At 45.3% G+C, this 13255-nt stretch overlaps 1 protein-coding gene across 6 annotated transcripts in view; it reads right to left on the bottom strand.

The window, feature by feature from the left end:
• LOC144154886 (nuclear receptor coactivator 5-like) overlaps positions 1-13255 on the bottom strand; it is a 69662-nt gene that overhangs the window by 31504 nt on the left and 24903 nt on the right. For all 6 annotated transcript variants that reach the window (XM_077685977.1, XM_077685976.1, XM_077685978.1 and 3 more), the window contains one exon: positions 793-1128. In XM_077685977.1, the coding sequence (XP_077542103.1) occupies positions 793-1128 (336 nt within the window). The remainder of the gene's footprint in view (positions 1-792; positions 1129-13255) is intronic.

Here is a 13255-nt window from a genome sequence, read left to right as displayed (position 1 = left end):
AATGATATTTTTTTTAATGTGGGCATAAATCAAATGAAGGAATTTTGAATCACTAAATTAACAAGTAGAACAACTGTCCAGCCATGCAATTGTACAGGAATAATGCCCCCCATCTTAAAAACTAAAAAATAAAACTTGATCAATTTATTTCTGGAGATGCTATGCCCAAACAACCAGAAAATGTCACTTTTGGCATTTTCCAATAGGCTAAAAAGAAAAGCAAATGGTGCCTATACCCGACTGCTGATGCAATGGCAGTGATTACAATCATAACAACATCACAATGGGACATTTTCAAGCATTTCCGAGGAATTGCAAAAAATAGCGAGTACAGCAAACTTTTTTTTCTTATGATTAAAGACCAGTAAAAACACTTTCTAGTCATTAGAGATATGCCTCAAAACCCTAGTTGTTTTTCTGTTTAGTTGCAGCAAATTTGGTTTGTCCGCAAAGCTACCCCAGAACACTAACATGTGTTGTTATGCATTTTCTTTGCCAATAGCCTTGCTTTAGTCCAAAACATTGTCATATTGCTGGAAAAGGTTAAAATAGACCACTTAATTTTGGAAAATGCATAAGCTATTGTTTTTCACAATTGGCAATGGCTTTGTTGGCCAACAGATCTTGGAGAAGGCACCTTGTTTTACCATAACTTGGCCAAAGAAAAAGGGCTGGTCAGAAGTTTCTGAATCCTGTAACAACTTGGTCAAACAGCCACGCATGATTCTGCACCCCCCCCCCCCCCCCCCCCCATCCCCAAAATGCAAGGCCCTCTTCCCCGTTGTTACCCACCGGCGACGGGGGGCAGCTTGGCCAGCTCGGCCTCGGCGGCGTTTGCGGGCGGTGGGGCGGCCGTGGAGGCAACGGTGCGCGGCTGCTGCTGCGCCGATTCGCCCCTCTCAAGCATGAGCTGCTTGTCCCGGCGCTCAGTCAGGTACTTGATGATGCGGTCCAGCTCGGGTATGCTCAGATACTTGGCGTCCACCAGGAGCTTAAGCAGGAACTGCAGTTCCCGGTCGGGGCCCAAACGATCTGGACCCCCCGTGGCCGCCTGCTGCGCTTCCACTTGCTCCCGGAAATGGCGTGCCACCAGCTTCAGAGCGTCATCCAGCGGCATGTTGCGGTGCTCTGTCGGAACGCCGGAGGGAAAAAGCGGCACCGCGAAGAGAGAACACAAGTCACGGGGGCTTCTCGCAAGGGCAAGCAGCTCACTTTCCACAAGCACCCTCCCTAAGCTTCGCCCAGGCGTGCACAAGGCGAGGGAACTAATGGTGGCTGTGCAAAGCGCTGCATGCCGCCAAGTTCAGCCCACACACAGCGGCACAATCTTTGAGAAGACGCTAACCATTTGGGCCTAATTAAAATTGGGGTTTTATGCACCTATGCTGCACCTGGGCCATAGGGGACGGTGCAGTGATTTAGACCTAGAAATAATTGACACGCGCCTATTCTTGGGAACGTTGGTGCTTTAGGCTTTTGCCTCCACCAGAAATACAGTGGCTCTGGCTCGGAGTTAAGACCACAAATTTGTGCCCAGACCACGCAGAGCCATCATGGTAGGTCTGAAAGTAACGGCACCGAGTAAGCTTAGGTAAAGGTGGCCTCCAGCAAAGAACCAAAAGCAAATAGGAGCAAACACTTATTTTAAATTGATAAGGCATAAACATTTTTAAAAGCCCTCATACGAGCTTTTTTTTTAAAAAAAATACAAATAATAAAAATACCTACACATAACACTTGTCTACAGCAAAAAAAAACATTCACACTGCATTCAAATGTCTAAAAGGCATTGTGATAGATAAAAGACTAACTGCGAAATGGCACAACACAACTGTGTTTGTTCAACGAGGCCATGTTTCATTAAAAATAGCTTTAAGGTACAAGCATTTTAGCATTCAGAAGCAAAAAAAGAAATCATTTTCTCCAAACCATAAATTTGGTTTTTCTCTCCCTTTCAATATTTAACACATGCAAAGAGGACTTCACAATTTAGCCATGCATCTGGGGTCCTTCAAAAGCCCATACAACAAACAAATATCCTGAACAAGAACAGAGATTTGCAGTGCTTGCCGGTGCAACTGCTTTTCCTCTGCACGTCAAAAAGCACCATAAAAGAGAGCAAAGGATCGGTTCACTGGCTGTGAAGTGACGGCAATGCACCTTCACAGGCCTGTTCACTCAGTGGCCAAGTGCCTTTGCAGGTGCCGTCCTGCAAGCTACCCTAAAATAGCTCCCCTCGCTTATTGAGCATTCTGAATAACACTGAGCAGAAGAGGGATCCAAGCCTCTTGAGGGAGAACCCAACAGCAAAGGGATAACAGTACAAAGAAAAAAAAGAAAGAAAAAACCCAATGCCAACAAATGTGCCAAACTGCCGCAAGCCGGCGTAAGAAATGCTAACCATCAGTGCAAATGAAAATTGATAACCTTGAATTTCAAGCAACTTTTCCGACACCTGCATAACTAATGATGTAGTTTGTTTGCACTTGATACATCTAGTTTAACTGCGTACCAACTTTTACAAGTGCATTAGTGTATCTCATGCAGAGAAACATTATCCAAATAGAGGCTGTGATACACAAGCAAAACTTATCAGCACATCAATAGTGAACAGTTACAGAGTCAACAGCCAACTCGACAGCAACCAGCAGTCAAGCATTTCCCAGCTGGAGTTATGTGATAGGCCCACAGGCCCACACCAAACTGCAACATATAGTGCCAGACCTAGCTTTTCGAATTCCTGCTTCCAATGCACTGACAGCATTTTCGGCACGTGTCATTGACAAAGCTAAAAGTGGGCAGAACTGCTTACCAGTTATAACAAAAGCAACACACTGGGCACCTGGGTTACAGGAAAAAAATGCCTCGTGGCAGGCTCTCATCACTGAAAATTGCAGAGTCCCATGAACCCGATTCAAGGTTGGCTATCCGAAAGTGAAGCTTCGGAAATTTATCTGCAATCCAACCCCTTGTTGCTACACAATTTGGGAATACAAAGAGGTCTGCACCCTTCAACACTGGAGAGGCATTAGAAAATTCCACAGCCCGGATGCGAAGCTTGTAACAAGTAATACTGTAAAACCCTGCAATTTTGCAGCCCTAACTGCTCACGAATCAGGCACCTTGGACATGTGTATTTAGGTCCCTACTAACTTTTATGACTTCAGGCTTGAGCTGTACGGTTCACCTACACCATAAAATGTTTGCTTTTCCTTAAATTTCTAAAGATTTTCAAGCAGCAAAAACCATGAGAATTCAGGGTGCCCAAAGTGAGTGTTTAAAATTATTCTGTCACCTCAGGTAGCAAAGAGGGAGTGAAAGTGCCTGCACATTGCTTGCCCCCCTACCCTACCCAAGCACATGCTTCTCCAGAAGAAGACCAACTGCATTTATTGACTGCATCTGGCTTTGCATCAGAAGCAGATGGGAAATATTGCTTATTTTCTTGCTTCGAAAGTTGCCTCCACATTTTGATAGCATGATACTGCAACAGCCCTCAACCATCACAGAGGAAACAGCATCGCATACTTTCTTTTGGTCCAGTTTTACACTGAAAACAGCTCATAACCCCCTCATGGTCTTTTCACCCTTTCACTGTCACTGACATACCAGTATGTTTTCGCATTTCCTCTCCACAGTGTCACTGACATACCGGTACATTCTCCTTTGCACTTCGAAAATTCGCGCCGTAGCGCAAAGCTGGCGTGCGTGGACTTTTCGCACCATCTGTCGAATCTTCCTAGTACCTCATGTTTTCACTCGCAAGCTCTCCTTCATCAATATATTGAAGAGTATGGAGTGACCGCGCCCACCCTTCGTTGCTGGAGGGCATGGTCGCTCCGCGCCCATGAGTAACCATGCGGCACGCGTGTGAATACGGGTGCAAGAGTAGTTGTGCCATCTGCAACGGGTTTCTACGTATTATTATTTTTTTTTTTTTTTTTTTACTATTCTGTTCACGCGTCTGCTGTGACCGAAACATGACTCAATCATGACCGAAAAGTAGACCGAAACATGACTCAATCGCGTCTTTCGCTCGCTCGCATCACTGTTGTATCCCCTTTTTATCTCTGTCTGCCATCATGATTTCGCAATGCGTCATTTCTGAGCGTTGTGCTCTCTGCTGAAAGCGGTCCCTCCATGCACGTGGTTACTTTCGAATGGCTGACCGCGTGCGGCCTTGACTGCTGACAGGAGCGATGGTTCTTCCGATTCCGATCTGAATACGAGCCGAGATCAGATTCGCGTTCTGAGAGTTTCTCATCCAAGGAAGGGGTGTGAGTTCTTCAGCGTCAGATTCAGATGTTGAAACGGTGAAATTGTCGTCCAGGAAACTGAAAATATCTAAAAGAAAGGCGATTTCTCACCCGCACTCTTTCGTTTTTAAGTGTTATGTTCCGGACGCTATCATAGTCATATAAATCACTATGATCCTTCCCTGATATTCTGGAAACCAAGCCAACACTGAGGTGTGTCATGGCCAAAAACAACCCAGAGTGAAAGGGTTAAGGCAAGTGCGTGTTCCCACTGTGCAGTGGATAGGTGATGGGGGCCCTACAGTTGAGCACAGGTGTGCCAAGAATATTGAAGGCCTTCCTCTTTTTCACTGAGAACATCCAGAACTTTCTATTTGCTTTTTCAATACTGCTTTTAACATCCCACCCAGTCTCTGAGGCCATGCTTTTAACGAAACTGTTTAAGCTTTCTGTCCCAGGGCCCTGGCAAAAGCACAGGCTTGGATTTGCATGACTGCATTATGCCAAGAAGCCGCAGCAAGGAAAACATTGGTTTGCAATGCCACAAGGCACCACAACCAGCTCTCAGTTTGCAGTAGTTCCGCTTAAAAAACTCGTGCCACTACTGCTTGCTCCACTACAAACTGTGGCGAAAAAATGCTGCGGGGACGCACTGGGAAGCCGACCTGCATAGCCAGCAACGATTACAAGAGCTTGGGAAAAACCATGCACACACTATACCTCAACCCCTCGGTGTCAGTGAGTGGGCCACGTCGCGATGGCCGATCCGCGCATCACGCAGCGGACAGCAAGCTCACTAACAGCGCACACAGGAAAGTGGAGGAGGTGGGAGCACTATCTGCAAACCTTTTCTGCTGTCTCAACACTACATATGCCACGGCCCGGGCTGCACTCGCCACCGGAGGCTGCACTAACATGCCAATGACGGGACACTTGTTCACCCCAATGCTGTGCTGCTCTCAGCACCAAAGGCCCGTGATGGTTGGCAATCAGGTTTGGCGTCTATTTTCAACTCTGGCGGGGGAAAGAGTTTATAAAAAATGCTGTCTTGCCCCTTTGCCGTGCGCTAGCCTGCAACAATGGCTTAAAAATGGCGGCACACGCGAGGAATGCTGGCAGCGACAATGTCTCAGGAAAAACAGCTGTTTACATTATAGTTTGGACAGCGGCAGTGCTGAAGACCTTGAATTTGTTTCCGAGAGTGGGCCAATCATTGTCTGCGAGCACGAGGCAGCTTCAGATGACGCAGCAACCAAGATGACACGCCCGGTAGTGCCACGGCGGCAACACACAAACAATGAAAACCCACCACTTTCTCCGTGAACAGTTCATTCCAACCAGAAAATATTCAAGCGACATATTTCCGAAGTCTGAGAAACACAAATAAAGACAGAGAAATTTGGTGCAGTTTTCTATAAATACTAATTTAGATGGGGGTGAGTTAAGGAGTTGATAACCATTATGTGCAGGTACCCTCTTGCGTTCAGCGTTAAAAGATGGAGGCACAAAGCACAGAATTTAATGCCAACTCGTTTGAATGGGACCGCACACAAACATAAAAACACAAATTATTCAAGTAATAACTGAAAGCTACCACTTTACTGGGGTTTTTAAATATGTTTTGAACATGGTAAATAAATTTGCGCAATGATGAAGTTGTGTGCTCAAGAAAATACGAACCGAGTATCACTTCGTCTTCTTTTTTTCTTTTGCAAGTGCCAAAACACTTGCAACTGCGCTACAGACTCCTGCACTTCTTTCCAGCCCATCATCTCTAGCTGCAATTAACCATCACCGCCACATTTACAAGTTGTCAACCGTAGATGCCTGCCAGCGGTCACCTTTTTTCATGTACGCTTGGCAACATGCAAGCATCACCCCTGCATCTGCTTTTTGTCAAAGCAAGCACTTTTACTTCATTAGTACTGCGCACACCACTGATACGCACTGCCGTGTTCACCTATGTTTAACCTTTTTTTGAAAGTATCACACCATCCATTTTGCGGCAAGGCCACGTACAGACCTCGTTAAAAAAGAATAGAGTGTCTGCTGAGGCCACTACCTCGTATGTGGGTCGTGGTGGCCCATGTCTACACACCTAATTGAGCAGCGTGTACACCAAAGCATTTGGTGCACCCGACTTTCCCATGCTTTTTAACTATGCTTCCCATGTTGTGCGCAAAAGGAGTGAATTACAAAAACCACTTTACAAAAACACCGACTGCTCATTACAAGCAGCTGCCTTGTCTTCATTTCCACTGTAACGTCTGCAACACAATTCAGAAACTTGAAGCATTGCTTCAGCTGATGAACGCATAGATTTCTACAGCCATATTAGTTGGCACAGGACCAAAGCATGGAACCAGAAAAATTAAACCCAAGTGCTCGGCACAGCATATGCTGGTTTCTGTTTACGTTACCACTTTCCTACCTATGAGAAAAGCAGTGATTTTGGGTAGTCTCACAAAACATTTTTTCACAGTTGCAAAAATAAAAAAAGTAACATAAAGTGTATGGTATTGAAATGTAGAAGGGAAAATATCTTTTGCAATGGTAATTGCTTCAAAAAAGAATATTTATGTGGGAAAAAAGAAAAACAAGTTGCACAGACAAATTCTGTGACAAACAAAAATAAGCAAGAATAGTGTTGCTCCACACAGCAAAAACAAAAAAAAAATTTGAAGATATACATTTTGTACATATACTAGCAGTGCAAAACTCTTGCAAATATGAAATGCCTACCAAAATGTTGAGAGTGCCCTCCCCCGGAACATCACCCACCCCCTTTTGGTTGAAATATTTAATTTACTTAGAGACCCCCTCAAAATCGCGTTAGTGTCAACGCCTTCAAAAGCAAGGGGAGCTCCCCCCGCAAAAAATGAACCATTGTCGCTTACACCGGCATTGTTTTTATTTTGAAGAAAAAAAAAACACAACCTGTCCTGCTTTTCTACCTAATACCTCTGCAGTTTTGGTTGGCGGGGTGGCCACTTTTCTGCAGTTTGTTGCACCTGACCCGAAAGTTCGCCCACCCCATATTTTTCACTTGATATCGCTGTAGTTTAGGGGGACGTCTTTTTTAGAGCCTTACGGTAACTGCAAAATTTCTTGACTTACAAAAAAAAAAAGAAAGTTAGCCCTACAGAATTTCGTGTCGCTGGGGAAAGCAGTTCCTTAAATTTGTGAGACAGGATGGCCACACATTCACCACAGCTAGCACAATTTACAGTTTCGATACATGCATTTTCAGGGGCTTGTGTTGAACAGGGTTATCAGGTTCCCGACTGGTTTTACGCACTTTCACTTTCCAAATAAAATCCAAGGAATAAAAGTTGTCCTCGGAATCAGTGCTGCTGATATTATCCAAAAATTCGCGTGTAGGCGCATCCAAATTGCCAGAAATGCGGCGTTTACTTGGCGCGGTCACGCGTGATGTCGACGCCATTGCCACATGTTCAGAGAGCTCGTCACACGAGTCCGGCAGCATTTTAAAAAAATCGGCGACACACGAAAAAACAAAAGCAAAGAGGACGAAGTGTCTCTATCTCTACTACTCAGTAGATGGAGCCAGCTCTCAAAGCGCACTCAAAAAAGAGCCAAATTCGAGTGGGAAAACGTCAAAATTCGAACTTGAAAGCATCGATAAACTGCTATTTTTTTTAATAAGTGTGGGTAGGAAAGTGTGAAAAAGTTCTGCCAAAATTGCTAGTGCACAAGCCCGCAATGACTGCCGCACCCCAGCATCAGCCTCGGTAATTTTAGAACTTCGTTGTATGCTTCTACCATTCAGAGGAGCTTTAGCGGAATGTCCAAAAAATGAAGGCCCTAGTCGGTGGCTGCGTAAAGATGTTAAAAAGTTCGGGACAGTCGTCGTTCCCAGGCAGAACGCTGCCACTTTTACAGCGCTACAAACGATGCGTGATCTGTAGTGCCACCAGAGGGTGCTCAAGGACCCTTTAAAGAACAAAGAGGTGCTTAACTCTTTCGGGACCGCTCCATAGGCTATCGATCACATATGATCGATGGTTTCGCAAGCCTGCAGAATACAAATTTTCGCTCGATGGAACGCCCAGCGACATCTAGGAGATAGTTTGAAAACTGGAGTTTTCTCTTTTGTGAAGTTTCTTTTTTTATCGCCAGGCGGCAACACATCAGATATTTTATTCTGACGGGCAGTGGTTTCGAATGTAAACAAACATGGCGTCATACTCGCGCGAGCGCGATAAGAAATCCGCTTCATCTTGTCTCGCATATCTTTGCCTTCTACTGTGGATTTTAACGATGAGAGTGGCAGTGAAGAGTCGGAATGCGGCTTTAGAGATCGGATTTCAGCTCGAGTGAGGATTCGGGTGTCGATCAGCTTGGAACATCAAATCGCGCTCAAAGGTGGGTGTTGGTTTCGGCAGAGTCCTTCAATGCTTTTCTGGTCACGAAACTCCGGCCGAAGTTTCATTCAGGGACAAAAGCTGCCGCTAGGATCGCCCCTGTTAACGTGAAGGCTTCGCCGGCGGTCGACGACGCTTCCTGGCCGGCTGTTTCTCCGCCGGCACGCGCCTACTTTCATCTGCTCTTCATTTCCACCAGTAAAAATGCGAGCGAAGTTTTTGAGTCAGCTTTTAGTCAGTCAGTTGTTGTTTTTGAGTCATTTGTTGTCCCGTTGCTCAGCTGTGAAACGGAGGCGAGACCCCGGGTGTTACTGAGGCGCATATGTTGCAGTGTTCGTTCATTCCGGCAAGCACCGCTACATTCTCGCTTCGAAAAGGCGGTCATCTGGCGTTTTCAATTTTTGACTAGCCTTTGCAGCGGCCTGCATGATTTGAGTCAACTAGCGCCAGAATTAAATCTGTATTTACCCCTGGGCGCGACATGCTGCGCTGAGCAAATAGGTGTGCAAACGTACAGCACGTTGGGTTAGCGCTGTGTTTGCGCTATTTTATAGCGCGCTAATAATGTAAAACTATAATCGAGATTCGGAAAATTAGCGTGTACGGCAGGGAAAAAAACGCTCACGAAATGGAGGCAGAATAATGGGCGCGCGGAGGGGCCAGGGTAGGAGTAAATGCTACAGTTTTGAGCTACTTTCCCGGCTGTTCTCATAGGCATATGGTGTCAACAGATAAAAACTCGCCCGCTCAGTGCCTGTCACATCCCTCCCTCCCAAACGGCAAGTTAAAAAACATTGATTGATTATGATGTTTAACGTGCCGACGCTACACAGGCAATGGGGCGCGCGCCGTAGTGTAGTGCTCGGATTAATTTTAACCACTCAGGTATCTTTAACTTGCGCCTAAATCTCGAACACACAAGCGTTTTCTCTTTTCGCCTCCATCAGAAAAGCGGCTGGGAACCCGCGTCCTTGGGCTTATCAGCACAACGCCTTAGCCCCTGGGCAAGCGCGGCGGGCAAGTAAAAAAAAAAAACATACGTAGGCAAAGATAGCCATGCTCCGCTTTCCAAATTCAAAATATCTGGTTGCAGCTGCTGTGATTTTGGTTGGATAACCAAAATCACAGTAGCTGCAGTCCGATCTTTGTGCGGCGACGAAACGCGAGGACGTTTAGCAGACGGATTTTCTCGTTGTGAGCGCGATCGTGGCTTGGGCTTCGTAAGATACGCCGGCAGGTTTTCAAATATCCGGGGCAACGCGGAGCTTGAGCTTCTCGCTGCAGAAGCACAGGTTGTCCACTTATTTTGAACTCATCGGCTCGAATAACGTCCGTGGGGTCGAAATATTTCCCGAACACACGAACGACCTTCCACTCGAAGCTGAAAGCGTCCGTCTCCTGTCGTGGAATGGCTTGCTACCACCTGCCGCGTAGTTCGCGGTCGCTTGGGAGGCAGAACAACGAAGCCTTTTCCGTTGTATTCCGATAGCCAGAGCGGCAACCAGGTACACATAACGTCAGAGGCATGGTAGTTCACATAGTTTGCCCATCGTGATGAGTTTAGAAAGCTATATCACACAACAAACACCAGCAAGCTCGCGCTCCAACGCACGGCAAATACGGCCGCCGCCGTACAAGCCGCCTTCACCAGACTCGTAGCGCCACCGTGCGGGAGCATTGGTCCCCATATGAAGCTCTCCCATAGCGTTACGGAGAAGTTTCGTGACCAGAAAAGCATTGAAGGACTCTGGTTTCGGTTTCAATTGGCTCTGGAGTAGCTTTGTGCGCTCGAAATATGTTCTGGCTGGTTTATATTTATTCGCTAGGGTGTTAACTACCTATGGTGGTGACCTCCTGCCACCAGCGCAGAAACGGATCAAATTTTCGCCGAGACAAGAGCCAGGCGTGTACCTGGGCAACGACGTAGCCATGGCCCTAGTGCCAAAGAGATCACACACAAAACAAAAAACCAGTTACACCCAGCCACATCAAACTTTCGCGCTGAAGAAACAAAGCATTCTGTTAGATTTTGTATATCCTGAAATAATTTTATTCTTTTCTAATATTTTTATATTTACGCTTTTTTCTCTTTTTCTGTGGTTGTTTTTACGAAGTTCTTACTTTCAGATTTTTTCATGGTTCTATCGTCAGTGTTTAAGTAAAACTTAGTATTGTATGTCAAAGAACATATAATTAGCTGCATTTTGGTACATGCTAAGGCAGGTTGGCGCCTTTGCTTTATGTAATAAAAAATTTGTACCGAGACCTCCGTTTTTCATCACTTTTTCCGGCGGTCCCGAAAGAGTTAAGCGCAATATTTTATTTCTCCATAAAAGCCTAAACACATCATTGCACACACTGCATGAGGGACACCTTCACCGCTGCTTTTTAATTAATTGCACCTATGTGCAAAAACCAGCTGAGTGCACCCCGAGTTCTCTTGGATGGCATTCAACTGTAGTGACAGTTATCCTGATGGACGCTGACCTCCTCAGTAAGTCATTGCCATGGACTCTCTCACTTTCGCTAGCTGCCTCCACCTCAACAGGATCACAGTTTTCATCTGTTAAATATTCAGTGGAATCAACATTGCCTCCAGCAATGCGGAAGCCCATGAGCTCAACCCCAGAAACAGCACGTTATAACAAGGTAAAATTTGCCCATTCCGGGATAACGAGCAAATTTCGTTTGAAAATAAAATTTTGAGACAACTTCACAACAGTGTGCAAAGTAGATTAACACAATTTCCTTTTTTCAAAAGGGAATTGTGTTAATCATATAGCGTGCCAAAAATATCATCATCACCATCATAAAAATATCATCATCATCATGCTGCACAAAAATTTCACAAACCCTTTTAAACGAGCCTTTATTTTTTTACAGGCTAGTTACTGAAGCATGATTACGAAAATGTAAATTTCAGTTTTCTTAATAGAAATTGCGAAGCGTTTGCTTCCGATTCATAACTATTCAAACAAAATCATCACTCACTTCGTATTCCCTTTTAAAATAAAACTCACCATCTGCACACCCCTACTTATATTCCTAGCTTCTCATATCCCTATTTCAACAAAGTACACAGTAGTATGCATCAGAACCATACGATTACACAATTTTTGACATAATTTGCTGCACATCACCGATTCAAACCATAATGCCCATATCACCAATGTGTAAGCAAAAGGGTAGACCGCAGGTTTTGAACATGGATAAAATCACCCAATTAAATGTCCACAAAACAGCATGTAACCAGGAATTCTTACATTCTGCCTTCTTCGGAAATCCGGGCATGACAGCTAAGAGCAGAATGCCTGACAACGTGTTCCAAGACCTTTGCCATGGAACCATCACAGCAAGTTATCGAAGAGCACGGTGGAACCCTAATTATACAACCTCAAGGAAACCACACAAAACCCACATATAATGCAGGAGTCAAACCAACTATTGTAATTGGTTACAACACTACATGTAAATGTTCTCTTACCGGCCACATTATGGTGGCCCTTTCTTATAGCTTTGGACAAACAGCAAGTCCGGCACCTATATGCAAAGAGAAGACAGCACACCACTGCAGTATATGTAGAAAACAAAAGTTGACCAGCTTCTGTCAAGCTTTTTTTTTTTTTTTTTCGCACACCTTAGGCTTGCTTCGAACGATCCAGAAACAGGTTGCCAATGGCTCAAGGGGGTTAAAAGGCAGTGGGCAATACTTGAATTGTGTCGCAGACTGCAACAACATCCCTAACAAAATCTGGAGAGCTTACGGAAAATTTTGAAACCTGAAAATCTCCATCACTGTCAAAGGCAACTTAGCGTCAGTGGGCACTTTCACAGCGTGGCCGTAGTGACGGCGGTAGTCTATCTCCCTATCCATAGTGTGCCAAACGTGGCTGGCAGGCAATTTGAAAGCAAAAATGTTACCACAGTAATAAATTTTATTTAAACGTAGTACAGAATTAAATTTAGCCATAAAATCCCGTGATTCACTCACTGCAAAATGAGGGAATACAGAATTTCAAACAAAAGGATGAACTCATTTATTGTCTCGATTAGTGGTCAATGTGACGAAAGGTACGCACACAGATTGTCTGGTCTTTCTGGTTTTATATACATTCACGTGGGCGACTACCCTCGCCCCTGGAGCCGGATGAAACTACACGTGCGATGTTTCGACGTGCCCGCCACCAAACCGAAAAGGAGCAAGGCCCACGAGCCCTTGCAACGATGACAAACAGGAGGCGGGATGTACGCAGACATGGCCCACGCCTGTCGCACAGCACCAGCTCTTCGAGAAACCTCTCGAGCTAAAGCAAGCGCAGACCCAAGAAAAACCAAGCAAGCACGCAAACAAACGCACACGCACGAACGCTTTGCGCTATGGAACTTCTCACAGTTCAAAGGCACAAAGAGCCTCGGGATTTTTCACTTACACCCATAAAAAATCCACAGAACCCTAGCCATGAGCAGCAACATTGTAAAATGTCCAGTTATGTTCCTTTCACGAGCAGGTGTAACACTCCTCCGCTGAGCCACAGTTTTTTCCTCAGCTCTGCATGGAGTGTGCATGTGTGCAGCGTGTAGTTACGACAGGTGGGGCGTTGGCCAGTGTGACTA

This window comes from Haemaphysalis longicornis, unplaced genomic scaffold, assembly GCF_048455015.1.
Source record: "Haemaphysalis longicornis isolate Haplotype H1 unplaced genomic scaffold, Haemaphysalis longicornis Haplotype H1 scaffold_1, whole genome shotgun sequence".
In the NCBI taxonomy this organism is placed as follows: Eukaryota; Metazoa; Arthropoda; class Arachnida; order Ixodida; family Ixodidae; genus Haemaphysalis; species Haemaphysalis longicornis.
This window is presented reverse-complemented; position numbering and strand designations above follow the sequence as displayed.